The sequence below is a fragment of the Callospermophilus lateralis genome, chromosome 4 (assembly GCF_048772815.1).
Source record: "Callospermophilus lateralis isolate mCalLat2 chromosome 4, mCalLat2.hap1, whole genome shotgun sequence".
Lineage (NCBI taxonomy): Eukaryota > Metazoa > Chordata > Mammalia > Rodentia > Sciuridae > Callospermophilus > Callospermophilus lateralis.
In genome coordinates, this window is record NC_135308.1 from 66,034,400 (window position 1) to 66,047,303 (window position 12,904).

Genomic DNA, 12,904 nt, shown 5'->3' on the forward strand with positions numbered 1-12,904 from the left:
TTTATAACCCCACCTGTCGTCTTCCTTTGTTTACCATTTACTTTTGCACTGCCTTTTGAATTGTGACATCTAGCATTGAATCAAGTATTTTGGTTGTCATCCATCTAATTAGAGAAAATATAACTCTTTCTTTAAATGGAATGTAAATTGGCCAAAGCTGGTGGTCTGTTTCCAGTCTTGATTTCTTTCATATTTCCAGAACTTAATATGTCTTACTCAACTCTCTGCTCACTTGCTTTATATGCTACCGGCTTTTTTTTTTTTTTTTAAGCCTTAAAGCTACAGTTTCAAAATAAATGACAAAACACTACAACATTTAGGAAACCACCATAACAGATAGAAATAAAGTCAGAATTTGAGGAGCTATTGGATCAATATATATGTAATTATTCAAAGTCTACCTATGCCCAGAACTATTCATGACATTTAGGCTTTCATTGGGGTCTATAGTTCTAATTCTTTCTTTCTTTCTTTCTTTCTTTCTTTCTTTATTTATTTATTTTAGTTGTAGATGGACACAATACCTTTATTTTTATTTATTTATTTCTATGTGATTCTGAGGATCGAACCCACTGCCTCATATGTGCAAGGCAAGCGCTCTGCCACTGAGCCACAATTCCAGCCCCTCCAGGTATTTCTTAAGCAAAGGATTTGAGCAAACAAAGAAGACTGGCAAATTATATCAGAGTTTAAAGAATATAGATAGTATAGCCCTAAGCAAAATTTTAAAATTATAAATAGTTTAGATGCATGCAGTGCCAAAAATAAACAATATTTGAAAGCTCTTGGTTTTCAGAACCATGAACTGAGACTCTGTAAGGAAGATATTTTTGAAATTTTAAATATAGCAGCATTATTCACAATAACTAAAAGTTGGAAACAACCCAACTGCCCATAAAGAACAAATGGATAAATACAATGTGGTCTGTATGTGCAATGGAGTATTATTCAACATCGAAAGATAAAATTTTGCTGGGCACAGTGGCACACACCTGTAATCCCAATGGCTTGGGGCGCTGAGGCAAAATGATTTTGAGTTCAAAGCCAGCCTCAGGAAAAGCAAGTCACTAAGCAACTCAGTGAGACGTTGTCTCTAAATAAAATACAAAATAGAGCTGGAAGTGTGGCTCAGTGGTTAAGTTCCCCTGAGTTCAATTCCAGGTACCCCCACCCCTCAAAAAAAAGGAGAGAAAGATTCTGTTGTATGCTACAACATGGATGAATCTCAAAAACATTATACCAAGTGAAATAAGCCAATCACAAAAAGATACACTACATATACTAACATGAGTACCTAGAGTAGTCAAATTCATAGACATAAAAAATAGAATAATGGTTACCAGGGGTTGGGGGCGGGGAAATGAGGAATTATTGTTTAATGGGTATGATTTCAATTTTGCAAGGTTAAAAGAGTTCTGGAGGTTGGTTGTACAGTTTGTAAATGTGCTTAACCCTACTAAATCATTCATTTTTAAATGGTTAAGGTGGTAGATTTTGTGTTTTGTGAGGATTTTTTGGTTTTTGATTCATTTTTTTACAGTACTATGGATTAAACTCAGGAGCAGACACTGCTAAGAAAGCACTCTGCCACTCAAGTACATACCCAGCCCTTTGCATTTTTATTTTTGTTTTTCTGAGATGGGGTCTCACCAAGTTGTCCAGGCTGCCTCAAACCTGCAACTTTCCTACCTCAGGCTCCCAAGTAGTTAAGATTACAAGCATGTGCCACCATGTTTGTCTGTTAATTATATATGTTATAAATTCAAAGTAAAATTTTTAAAAAATGAGTAAATAAATTGAAAGTCAAATAAGTTCCTAGAATCATTTAAAAATTATAAAAAATAAAATAAAATTACTGTCATTGGGGGAGCAGACTTTGCAAATGTAGAAGAATTGAAGGACATTTACAGAGTAATTTCCTGTTAATATGATCCAAACTGTGAAAGTGCTGAAAGGAGATGCTGAAGAGAGAAATTAGTCACGAGCAGAGCCAGATCTTTAACAAGACAAAGATATATGCACCTGAGATATAAGCATAGCATGAATCTAAGTGAAAATTAGTAGGCATTCTATTGGCAGAGAAAGTTGTTGGAGAACAGTGAGAAATGGGTTGAAAATTGTGGGTGGTTCTAAATGTTAGGCTAAAGCACCCGATGTGGTAAGAGAAAATGACCTCAGAAAAGTAGGACAGTATTAAATTATGGGAAGACCAGAAAAGAAGCTTTAAGTATACTAGAGGCCCAACATAGAAGGGTAGTAATGACTACAATAGTGACCAAGCTCATACAAACCAGTGGGTTCCAGTGGTGCCTATCAGTAATCCCAGCTACATGGGAAGCTGAAGCAAGAGGGGTACAAGTTTGAGGCCAACCTGAGCAATTCTCCTGTCTCAACTTTTTAAAAAAATTTTTTAAACTATCTCAAATAAAAAATTTTAAAAGTGCTAGGGATAGATATATCAGTGGTAGAGAACTTGCCTAGCATGTGACAGGCATGGAGTTTGATCTGTAGCACCATAAAGAAAGACAGAAAGAGGAAGGGAGGGAGAGAAAAGAAACTATTAGAAAGAAAGAATCGGAAAAACTTGAATAAAGACTATGGGAAGCAAAGAAAACATAATGTAAGGGTCCGGCGAAGCGTCAGAGGAAGAGACCACCAAGAGACTGACTTTATGCAATAAGCAAGAGTGAGTTTATTAGGATCCGATTCAGCGCGCTGAGGCCCCAGGCAGGCTCACACAAAAAGGGAGAGCAGCCCAGAGCCCAGAGCAGAGGTTAAGCAGAGCTTAAGTACACTTTTTGGAGAGGGCGGGGGGGGGGGGCTTTGCATACATCAGAACAAATCATCATGAGGCGCGGGAAAATTGAACAACAACTCTGAGTCATGATTAGTACATTCATTTGCGGGAACAGATTGGATGGGGGTGATTGGTCACTTCTAAGCGGGGTGAACATTCAAACTGATTGGTTTTGGGGCCTGGATGCCTACGTGCCGGGCTACTTAGAGTCCCAAGTTATTAGACAACCAGAGGAGTCAGTGAGAATGTTTACTGGGCAGTTCGGGTATTGTCCTAACAGCTACAGAGATTACAGGTTCCGGGGGTAGCAAAGGAATTTAACAATACTTGGTCTTTTACTTTTTAACCCAAGCCTTGCAGTTTAGAAACTTTACAATGTCTGATCTTTTACACTTTAACTCAGGCTCTGCGGCTTAGAATCAGCTTAAAAATTTCACCTTTACAATAAAATTAATTTAAAGATTGTCCACTTAGGGACACAGGAATTTGGTGGTTCTATTAACATTGAAAGGTTTATTTGTGATGGTGGAAGGAAAAGTCAATTTAATTTTGACATTTTACATTAAAGATATTTCTGGATATGTAAATAAAAGGTGACCTTGAGGGATATAATATGATGCACAGGGACCAATATTTGAGAGATCAGGCATTTCCTTCAGGTTTGCCCATAGCAGTTCGCCCAGACTGTAACTTTCACAGAGTTTAAATGGATATTGCATCTACCATCCTCTCTGAAACTTCAAGGAAAGTAGGAGAAAATTGTAACTGAAGGAAATGACCAAATAGTAAAAGTAATGTCCTGGTAACCTACTACACACTCTGGATAACTAATTGGTTACCTATCAAATAAAGAAGGCAGAAAAATCAAACGTTTATTTAATGCATCAATAAGAGAATCTAGATTTCAGATTTAACCTCTGTTATAATAACTATAACTATGCCTACATGTCCATGACATTAAAATGGATTTTATCAGGTCTTTTTATCAGGTCTTTTTCCTGATATTTTCAGAATTATGGAATTTTTTATACATGATTATACAGCTGTTCAATTTGAAATTCCTATTTAGAGGAAGAGGGAATGGTAAACTTCAGTAACATCCCTTAATTCATAGCATGCATAGTTAGGGATACACTGCTACATTGTTAACCATCATTTCAACATTGATTACACATCTCTTATTTATTGTCAATAGAAGGCAAATGTTGTGTTCTCAAGAATTCAGAAATTATCAAAAGGAGTTAGAGCTCCATTTGCCTTTAATATTTGGCTCCAGTTTCTGAATTTTTCCCAGCAAGGGTAAGGGGACAGAAGGATAGTCCTACTATTTCTGAAGCTTAAACCCCACAGCAGAGTACTTTTAGAACCATCTTGATTCTATTAAAATGTGCAGGTCAAAGGGTAAGCTCAACTAGTCTGATAGTTGAAAGCATCAGGGATAGAAGCACCATTGTAATGACCTAAAGTTGGTAGGATTTCTGTTGCTACCTACTCATTATGCTAGTAATAATGACATGCTCTTCATGCATTAGCAGATAACTAATCACTTGAAAGGTTTTGTATCCACATTTTTCTTTTTCTCCCCCCCCCACCCCCGCCTTTTTGGTAATTAAGGAAAAGACACAGAACAAGAGTAATTTGACAGGAAGAACAGTGAAGTTTTTATTTTGCTCTGGGCTTGTGACATACATTTATTACCTTTTGCATTTTTTGTGCTCATGTTACTCCCTCAGGCTCATGGGAAACAAAGTCAGAATGTGCTACACTAGCAAGTCTCATTTTTCTGTGGATAATCTTCAGTTAGGAAAGCTCTTAGTCAATGATTAACCCCTATTAAGGTTCAATTTCTTTAAAATATCCTTAGCAGTAGTTCTAGATCTCAAGCCATTGACTCTGTTTACAAAGGAATTGCTTTTTGTATTTTTTATTTCCTTTATTTTTGAGTCTTTCAGTTTTCTTCAATGTATGTGTATTATCTTTATCAGAAAATATATTTTTATAAAGAAATAATTGTATTAAGTAGGTTAAAATAAGAATCTTTTCACAATTTTTTTTTCTAATTTGAATTCCTTTACCTCTGAAAAGTAGCATTCCTAACAAAAATTTTTAGTCTAGATATGTATGAGTGTTCTGTGTAAAACTTAACCATGTAGATTCAACTATACTACGTGGTCCTTTTAATGAAGTATATTAGTAAATTAACAATTTTCTTATTTCCCATGAGCTATGACTTCTAGTGTTTATTTTCACATCCTTACTGATCTTCCAGAATGTTTTTAAGAGATTTTTCTTTCTGATAGTGTTACCAAACGAGGCCTCTTATGCTTACTGCACAGTATGCTAATCATCAAAAGAACAAGATTTGTAAAACAGAAAAGAGTTTATTCATGGGCTGACCAAATGTGAGAAGCCAGGAGCCCCAACTCTCAAATCTGCCTCCGCGAGGATAGGGTTTAGGTTATCTGTGGGACACAGGGTATTCTGAGGTATGGGGAAAGGTGATTGGAGATAAGGAAAGGTGGTCTCTGCTTGCATAATCAAACATCTTAGTTCTTCATAGGACATATGTTTAGAAAATGACTGTATTACCATTCCCTGAAGGGGGAATTTGGGGCCCTCTGATGTCATAAGGTCACACATTGAACACTTGCACAGACCTAAGTGAAGAGTCAGTGATTTCAACTGGTTTGAAGTACCCTAGAAAACAACATAGGTAACTATCACCATCATAACCCATATATTAGATGTATTATTTATAGCAAAGCTAACAGGAGTCTATTTCTTGGTTGTGTGACCTCTAAAATTGACAATAAAAGTAAGTTAACTATAAACAAGCGAAGCTACAAGGTTTATTCAGGTTTTTCCTTGGTTTAGTGGTATTCATTTCAAATTTACCAAAATTATAACCAAGAAAACAATTTTAATAAATTCCATCCTTTTCCAAAAATAAAAGGAAAGCCTAAAAGAGATATTGACATTATCCAAAATTGATATGACATGTACAGCACATAATCAAAACACTTTATTCTCTTAACTGTGAGTTGCCTTTCTTAGACATATACAATTGTAGAAATCCATATCAACAGTACAGTTTTCAAATGAAAAGAGTATGATCATGTGCTAGGGAATTTTTAGAGGATGAGAATTCATGGGTATAGTGAGGAAAAGTTTGATTCTGTGCAGTATACAGCATAATTATCATTCCTCAGTAGAAAATAAATAGCATCAATGACATAATAAAATCTTTATTTGAATTATATTATAGAAACAGTTTCATCTTATTAGAAAATCATTATTCCAGGGGCTTGGACTCCTGTGGGTAGGTACATCCTTTACAATTTTGAAATCTGAAATGTAAATAATCACCTGTTATATCATATTATATATCATATTCTTGGAAATTTGACATTTGCCCCAGAGATTAACTGTACCGTACTATATACTAGCTAGCCAAGCATATCATATGAAAGAATTTAGAATTTAATAAAGATGCTTCAACAATGTACAATAAATTCTAATATTTCATATTATGATACTTTCCTTAAACACAAAGCAGTAACTCAAATGCTATCACTTTCATATTTGTCATTTATTAAAATTGTTGATTACTCAACCTGGATATCTAGATTTAAATAGAATAAAATTTTTCATTCATCTTTTGCTGTTTGCCTGCTACTAAGTGTGTGGTTCTGACTCCTAGTACAAAGAAATGCAGCGCCCTTTTTGAGAAAGCACTCTTTTCATTTCAACTTTGTCAGTCTTTGAGCTTCCCAAAAGGGAACAGATGACAGCAAGTAACAGGAAACTGCATAGTTAGACCATCTTGAACTCCTTCACCTTTACGCTCATTTCACCACTTAACATATTTTTTTCAAGTGGCCATTGGCTATATTTAGACTGTCATTATCCCTTTGGTGTTGACTGGAGCCTCCTGGTTTAAGCCATCTGCCTTTCTTAGAATTACATAGTGTGGGGACAGTGGAAAGTGATACTGGGATCCATGAGGATCTTCCTTTCCAACAGCAAATACTAGTTAAACAAATCTTTATTTCCATGATGTAAACTCATCTATATCCTCCATTTGTTAGTATTGCTTATTCAGAGTTCTGTACATCAACCCATCCAGAATAAAGAATATCCCTTAGAATATTCAAATGATAGTCTTCCAGTTTGTGGCTTAACTAAAACTCTTCCATATGACTGCTATTGAAGTTCAATTATCTTAACAAAAGACAGAAGCAGAGTTAAGCTTGGGCAGTACATTCTCAGATTCAGCATTTCCTCGGGTCAAAGGCTCAGGCCACTTATATAGTTCTTGTAAATCAAATCTGTCTTTTTACATAAAAGATGAACTACTGAAGAATGCATTTTGGACTGTGAGACTAAATTGTTCACCAACTTTATTCTGATTATTTCGTAAGTTTCTTATATCCACCTCACTACTAAATTTACTCCTTTTCCTTCTGGACATGAACCACAAATAGTTAGCCAAACCACAAGGAATCTGTGAAGTTTAAATTTCTGTTTCAAAGTGTGTGGATCATTGCCAATAAAGTCCCAACTCTAAACTTATTGCATTAATGAGATAAAAAGAATTACCAATCTCTAGAATGCCCCAAGAATATAGGCTGTGTTTCTAAATTCACTTTACTAAGGTTAACAATTTGTTATATATTCTATACATGAAAATGTTTTTAGTGTCAAAGTTAATGTCTTAGTTTGCCTGGAAGCTACACATACTTATCAAATAAATGGGTTAGGGTTACATGGATGAAACAGAGGAGACAGGACTACTCTTACTAAACAAAAAAAAGTCACTAATTTTATTTTTCAAGTTTAAACATAGTTATATCTAGAAACTCTTTTTTTCTCTTTTAATGAAATACTAAGTTGTTACTATTTTTTTAAATATTTTTTAGTTATAGATGGATGCAATATCTTTGTTTATTCATTTTTATGTGGTGCTGAGGATCAAATCCAGGGCCTCATATGTACAAGGCAAGTGCTCTGCCATTGAGCCACAACCCCAGCTCCCTAAGTTATTATTATTAGGCTGGCAATTTAGCTCAGTGATAGAACACTTGCCTAGCATATGCCAGGCCCTGGGTGTGATTCTCCAGCACAAAAGGAAAACTATGTATGTAGTTTTTCCAGAGATTAAACATTTAAAAATTTTTGATTTTTATGATAAGAGTATTTAACCTGGATCCACGCTGTTAAATTTTTAAATGTACAAAACAGTATTTTGTTAACTACAAGAAAAATGTTGTACAGCAGGTCTCTGAGAATTGTGATCCTGCAAAATTGAGAAATTATGCCTTGATTCACAATTCTCTATTTCTTCCTTCCTTTAGCCCCTGGTAATCTCTATGGTACATTCTAGGATTCCATGAGTTTGACAGTTATAGATAACCTCATGTAAGTGAAATCATGCAGTGTTTTTCCTTCTATGACTGGATTACTTCATTTAATATTCTGTAAGAATCCTTGAATTAATATAGCAATATAGCAAGATAAAAACATTTAGAATCAGAAAAACCTGAATTGGGTTTCCTGCTGTACCATATACCCAAGTGTGAACTTGGGCAAGCTACATAAACTCTCCAAGCCTTGGTTTTATCATACATAAAATGGGGGTAATGATGACTTCAGAGAATTGTTACAAGGGTTAAATGAAAATGGCATTTTCTTTCTTTTTCAGACAAGAAGCTCTTCTGGCTGCCATTAGTGAAAAAGATGCCAATATAGCTCTTTTAGAACTTTCGTCCTCTAAGAAAAAGACCCAAGAGGAAGTGGCTGCACTCAAACGTGAGAAGGATCGCCTGGTACAGCAGCTCAAACAGCAGGTATTAGTAATGTCAGGGGCCCAGGGAGGGGACCAGGAGACCAGCTTTTACACCATTTTCTCCACATTTGTCTTGCCAGTGTGTAATTTAGGGTCTTGTGTTTCATATTAGACAACTGACAATGGTATTCAGTTAATTTTCATAATTAGAGATTTTGACTTTCACAAGAGTATTATTGGTAATAGGGCTGGTTTAGAAGATGTCATAAGTCTTCCATGAGAACATTTCTTAATTTTATACTATGGCTGGTAGAAATTAGTGAAATTCTACCCATTTGAATTTCTTATATCCAACTATGTTCTTATTACAAAGGCATTTAACTATATTTTTATTAAGAGATTTCTTGTTATTCAGGGTTGAATAGTGTTTGAAGGTATGAATAGAGTTTTGCCCTTTCCTTTCCAACCTTAAAACCCTCCAAAATTTAATACTTACTATATTTCATAGACCCATACACTTTATATGGTTAAAATGGTAATGTTAGGTACATTTTATCACAGTTATAAAATGGGGGAAAGATTGTTCTTTTGAAAATAACGAGAAAGCTGAGTTTTCAAATCTAATTCCCTGCTTTAACTTTAATATCTTCACTGACTAGTCCTGTACAATTTGCAGTATCAACAATCCTATCTTCTTATGTCATATCCTACATTCTCAGTCACATTTTCTAAACATTTTGGCTTCTTAAATATACTCTTCTGCCCTGAGTAATTGGACTGGGAAAGAACTTTTAAAATAAAGAATGTCTTCTTTTCTATATAGAGAGATCAGTAGTACCTTGGTAGTAGCAATTGGTAGTACCTTGGCATAATACTTAATGTTTAAATTTATAAGTATCTATACAATAAAGGTATTTTGTAGATAAATATTAGAACTGCTTATTAAAAGAGTTTATATTTGTCAGGCGCTGTGGTGCATGCCTGTAATCCCAGCAGCTCAGGAGGTTGAGGCAGGATGATTGCAAGTTCAAAGCCAGCCTCAGCAAAAGGGAAGTGCCAAGCAACTCAGTAAGATCCTATCTCTAAATAAAATATAAACTAGGGCTTGGGATGTGGCTCAGTGATCAATTGCCGCTGTGTTCAATGCCTGGTACTCTCCCCCAAAACAATTTACTTATGTAGCTGATTTGGCTGAGGAAAATACCAAAATATATCCCTTCTCTACAGGAGAAATAATAGACCAGCAGAAAAGTAATCCATTGCTCATTTACAAGAGAAAGAAAACTTTTCCAGTGTCCTATAATAATGTTTAGCAAGATGAGAACGTCATCATCTCATATTTCTAATGCTTATTAAGTAAAATAGGAAGAATGTGTTATTACTACTAATAATATTTCTTATTATTATTATTATAATTATTACTAACATCTGTCTAGTAGTTGAAAACTGAAAATTAGCTGTCCAGAGCTGATTAATATGAAAATACTATGATTTAAGAAAGAAGTTCACTTGATTTTGAGTGTATAAACTTAACAATATCATACTACTTAACTTTTTTAAGCCTGAATTATATAAGCATTTAATCTGAGTAGTGTTGGTCCTTCACACTAGCATGTCAAATAGAATAGAATGCCTAGCAGATCAGAACATTGTATCTCATTCACAGGGGACTTCTGATTAGTTGTCTCTCCTGTTTTTGGAGATGAAAATTAGGGGCTGGGGCTGGGGCTCAGTGGTGGAGCACTTGCCTAGCATGTGTAAAACACTAGGTTCGATTCTCAGTACCACATATAAATAAATGGATAAAATAAAGGTCAGTCAACATCAAAAATTTTTTTAATTAAGGAAATTAATCTTAGATTTTAACATAGAAAGGAGTAAAGATTCCCACAGGCTGGAGATGTGACTCAGGGGAAGAGTGCCTGCCTAGCATGCAGAAGTCCCTAACTTTGATCCCTAGTATAGCAAAAAGAAAAAAAAATGCAGGGTCTTTTTCTAACTATATGCCCTGAATGTTTTATAGTTCTTAGAATTTCTTCCTATGGTCATTTTATCTCTCAAAAATGGGATGCTATGAGCAAGAAGGAAGGAGTCATGCCAAAGGCATTTAATTCTTTAAAGACATTTAGTTCTTTAATTCTTCTAAGTGTGTGTACTAACTTTTGGACAAAGGAGAGGCCTTTTGGAAAGAGGATATGGCATCAATGTTGTTTTAATTTAAAGCTTCTAGTCCTTGAATTGCTGGAATGTGCCACAATCTAAAGACTATTTCCTAACAGAGAAGCAGTCAGCATTGACCAGGATTCCAGTAAATAGAGCTGCCACTGCCCTAAGAAGTTCTTGGCATTCATGAGTGATTCCTATCCTCAGAAAGAGGTGAAGCAATAGGGACATACAGATTTGGGGGTCATCCCTAATGTATTCCCAATTTACTCACACCCAGGGTGACTTATCTCCTTGACTCATTCATGGCAAAGCAATACTTGGAGAGCCTGCATCAGAGGAAAGGGCCAGGGCTGATGAAAAAAAAAAACAAAAAACTGAAGGTTGTCTAATAAATTCCAAATGTGATGTGGTGGGTGCCAACCAATGTGTTCCGACTGTAAGTCATGAAGAAGCCCTCTCTGTGATTGTCAGGCACCCACTCTAGATTTCATATAAACTCGTATAGAACCCTGTAAAGCATTAATACAGTCTGTTTAGCCACAGCACAGTGATTGTCACAATATGGCCTTTCTCTCAATCTTGTATTCTTTCTTCTTGTTATTACTGGGGATTGAACCGTGAGGTGCTTTACCACTGAGCCACATCAACATCCCTTTTCATTTTTTACTTTGAGGCAGGGTCTCACTAAGTTGCTTAGGGTCTTGCTAAGTTGCTGAGGCTAGCCTTGAACTCTCAATTCTCCAGGCTCTACCTCTCAAGTTGCTGGGATTGCAGGTGTGCACCACCATGCCTAACTGTGTTCTTTTAACCTCCAAATACTCCATTGCAAAAATGGAGCATGCTGAATTTGATTATAAATTTATGTCTACTAGTTAATTTAGTTTTTCCTTGTGTTTCTATAATAGTAATTATCTTTTTTATTTTAGATTAAAGGACTCTCTTTCCTGTAAGGCCAGACTAGTGGTGACAGAGTCCCATAGCTTTTGCTTATCTGGAAAGGACTTCATTTCACCCTCTTTCTTCTTTATTTATCCTTTCCTAAGGATAGCTTTACTGGGTATAATATTCTGGGATGAGACTTTTTTTTTTTCAAAGAGAGAGTGAGAGAGGGAGAGAGAGAGAGAGAATTTTTTAATATTTATTTTTTAGTTATCGGCGAACACAACATCTTTGTTTGTACGTGGTGCTGAGAATCGAACCCGGGCAGCACGCATGCCAGGCGAGCGCGCTACCACTTGAGCCACATCCCCAGCCCCAAGAGACTTTTTTTGTTTTCCTTTCAGCACTATGAATATATCAGACCCTTCTCTCCTGAACTGCAAGGTTTCTGCTGAGAAATATGCTAGTAACCTAACATGGATTCACTTTTAAGTGATCTCTTTCTTCTTGCTGTTTTTAGAATTGTCTTTGACCTTTCTATGGGGGGAGTGCTTTGCGGGTAACCAGGAGTTGAATCCAGAGGTGTTTATAACCACTGAACCACATCTTCAGCCCTTTTTATTTTTTTATTTTTGAGACAGGGTCTCACTAAGTTGCATAGGGCCTCACTAAATTACTGAAGCTGGCCTTGAATTTGTGATCTTCCTACCTCAACCTCCCAAGCAACTGGGACTATAGGCACATGTCACCATGCCCAGCTATTATTAAATAGGCCTTTTATTTGCCTTTCTCCATCTTTTCTTCCTCTGGACCACCTATACTGTGATTATTTATCTGCATAAGGTGTTTCATAGATCCCAAAGCCTTTCTTCATTCTTTCATTTTTCTTTTTCCTTCAAACTGGATTATTTTAAAACATCTCATCTTTAAGTTCAGAAATTCTTTTGCCTATTCTAGTTTGCTACTGAAATTCTTAGTTATATTTTTCATTTTATTCTTTGAAGTTTTCAGCTCTAAGATTTCTGTTTGGATCAAAACTATTATTATTTTTTTAAAGTAATAGGTTCTTATAAATAACATCACATAAAAATGTTTTAGACTTTAACATTTTGTTCTCAAACATGAATTTCTCAGATTCATGATTTATTAGGAAAATTATTATTAGCATTAATTAAATTTCTGAATCTTCAACTCTTCTATACTCCTCCAAGTCCTGAAATATTCTCATTAATGAGCTATTAAAATAACTACCAGAAAATGTGATAACAGAGATACAT

At 35.4% G+C, this 12,904-nt stretch overlaps 1 protein-coding gene across 8 annotated transcripts in view; it reads left to right on the forward strand.

The window, feature by feature from the left end:
* Positions 1–12,904, forward strand: part of Erc1 (ELKS/RAB6-interacting/CAST family member 1) — a 532,578-nt gene that overhangs the window by 403,336 nt on the left and 116,338 nt on the right. For all 8 annotated transcript variants that reach the window (XM_076854010.1, XM_076854009.1, XM_076854013.1 and 5 more), the window contains one exon: positions 8,499–8,643. In XM_076854010.1, coding sequence (XP_076710125.1) covers positions 8,499–8,643 — 145 coding nt within the window. The remainder of the gene's footprint in view (positions 1–8,498; positions 8,644–12,904) is intronic.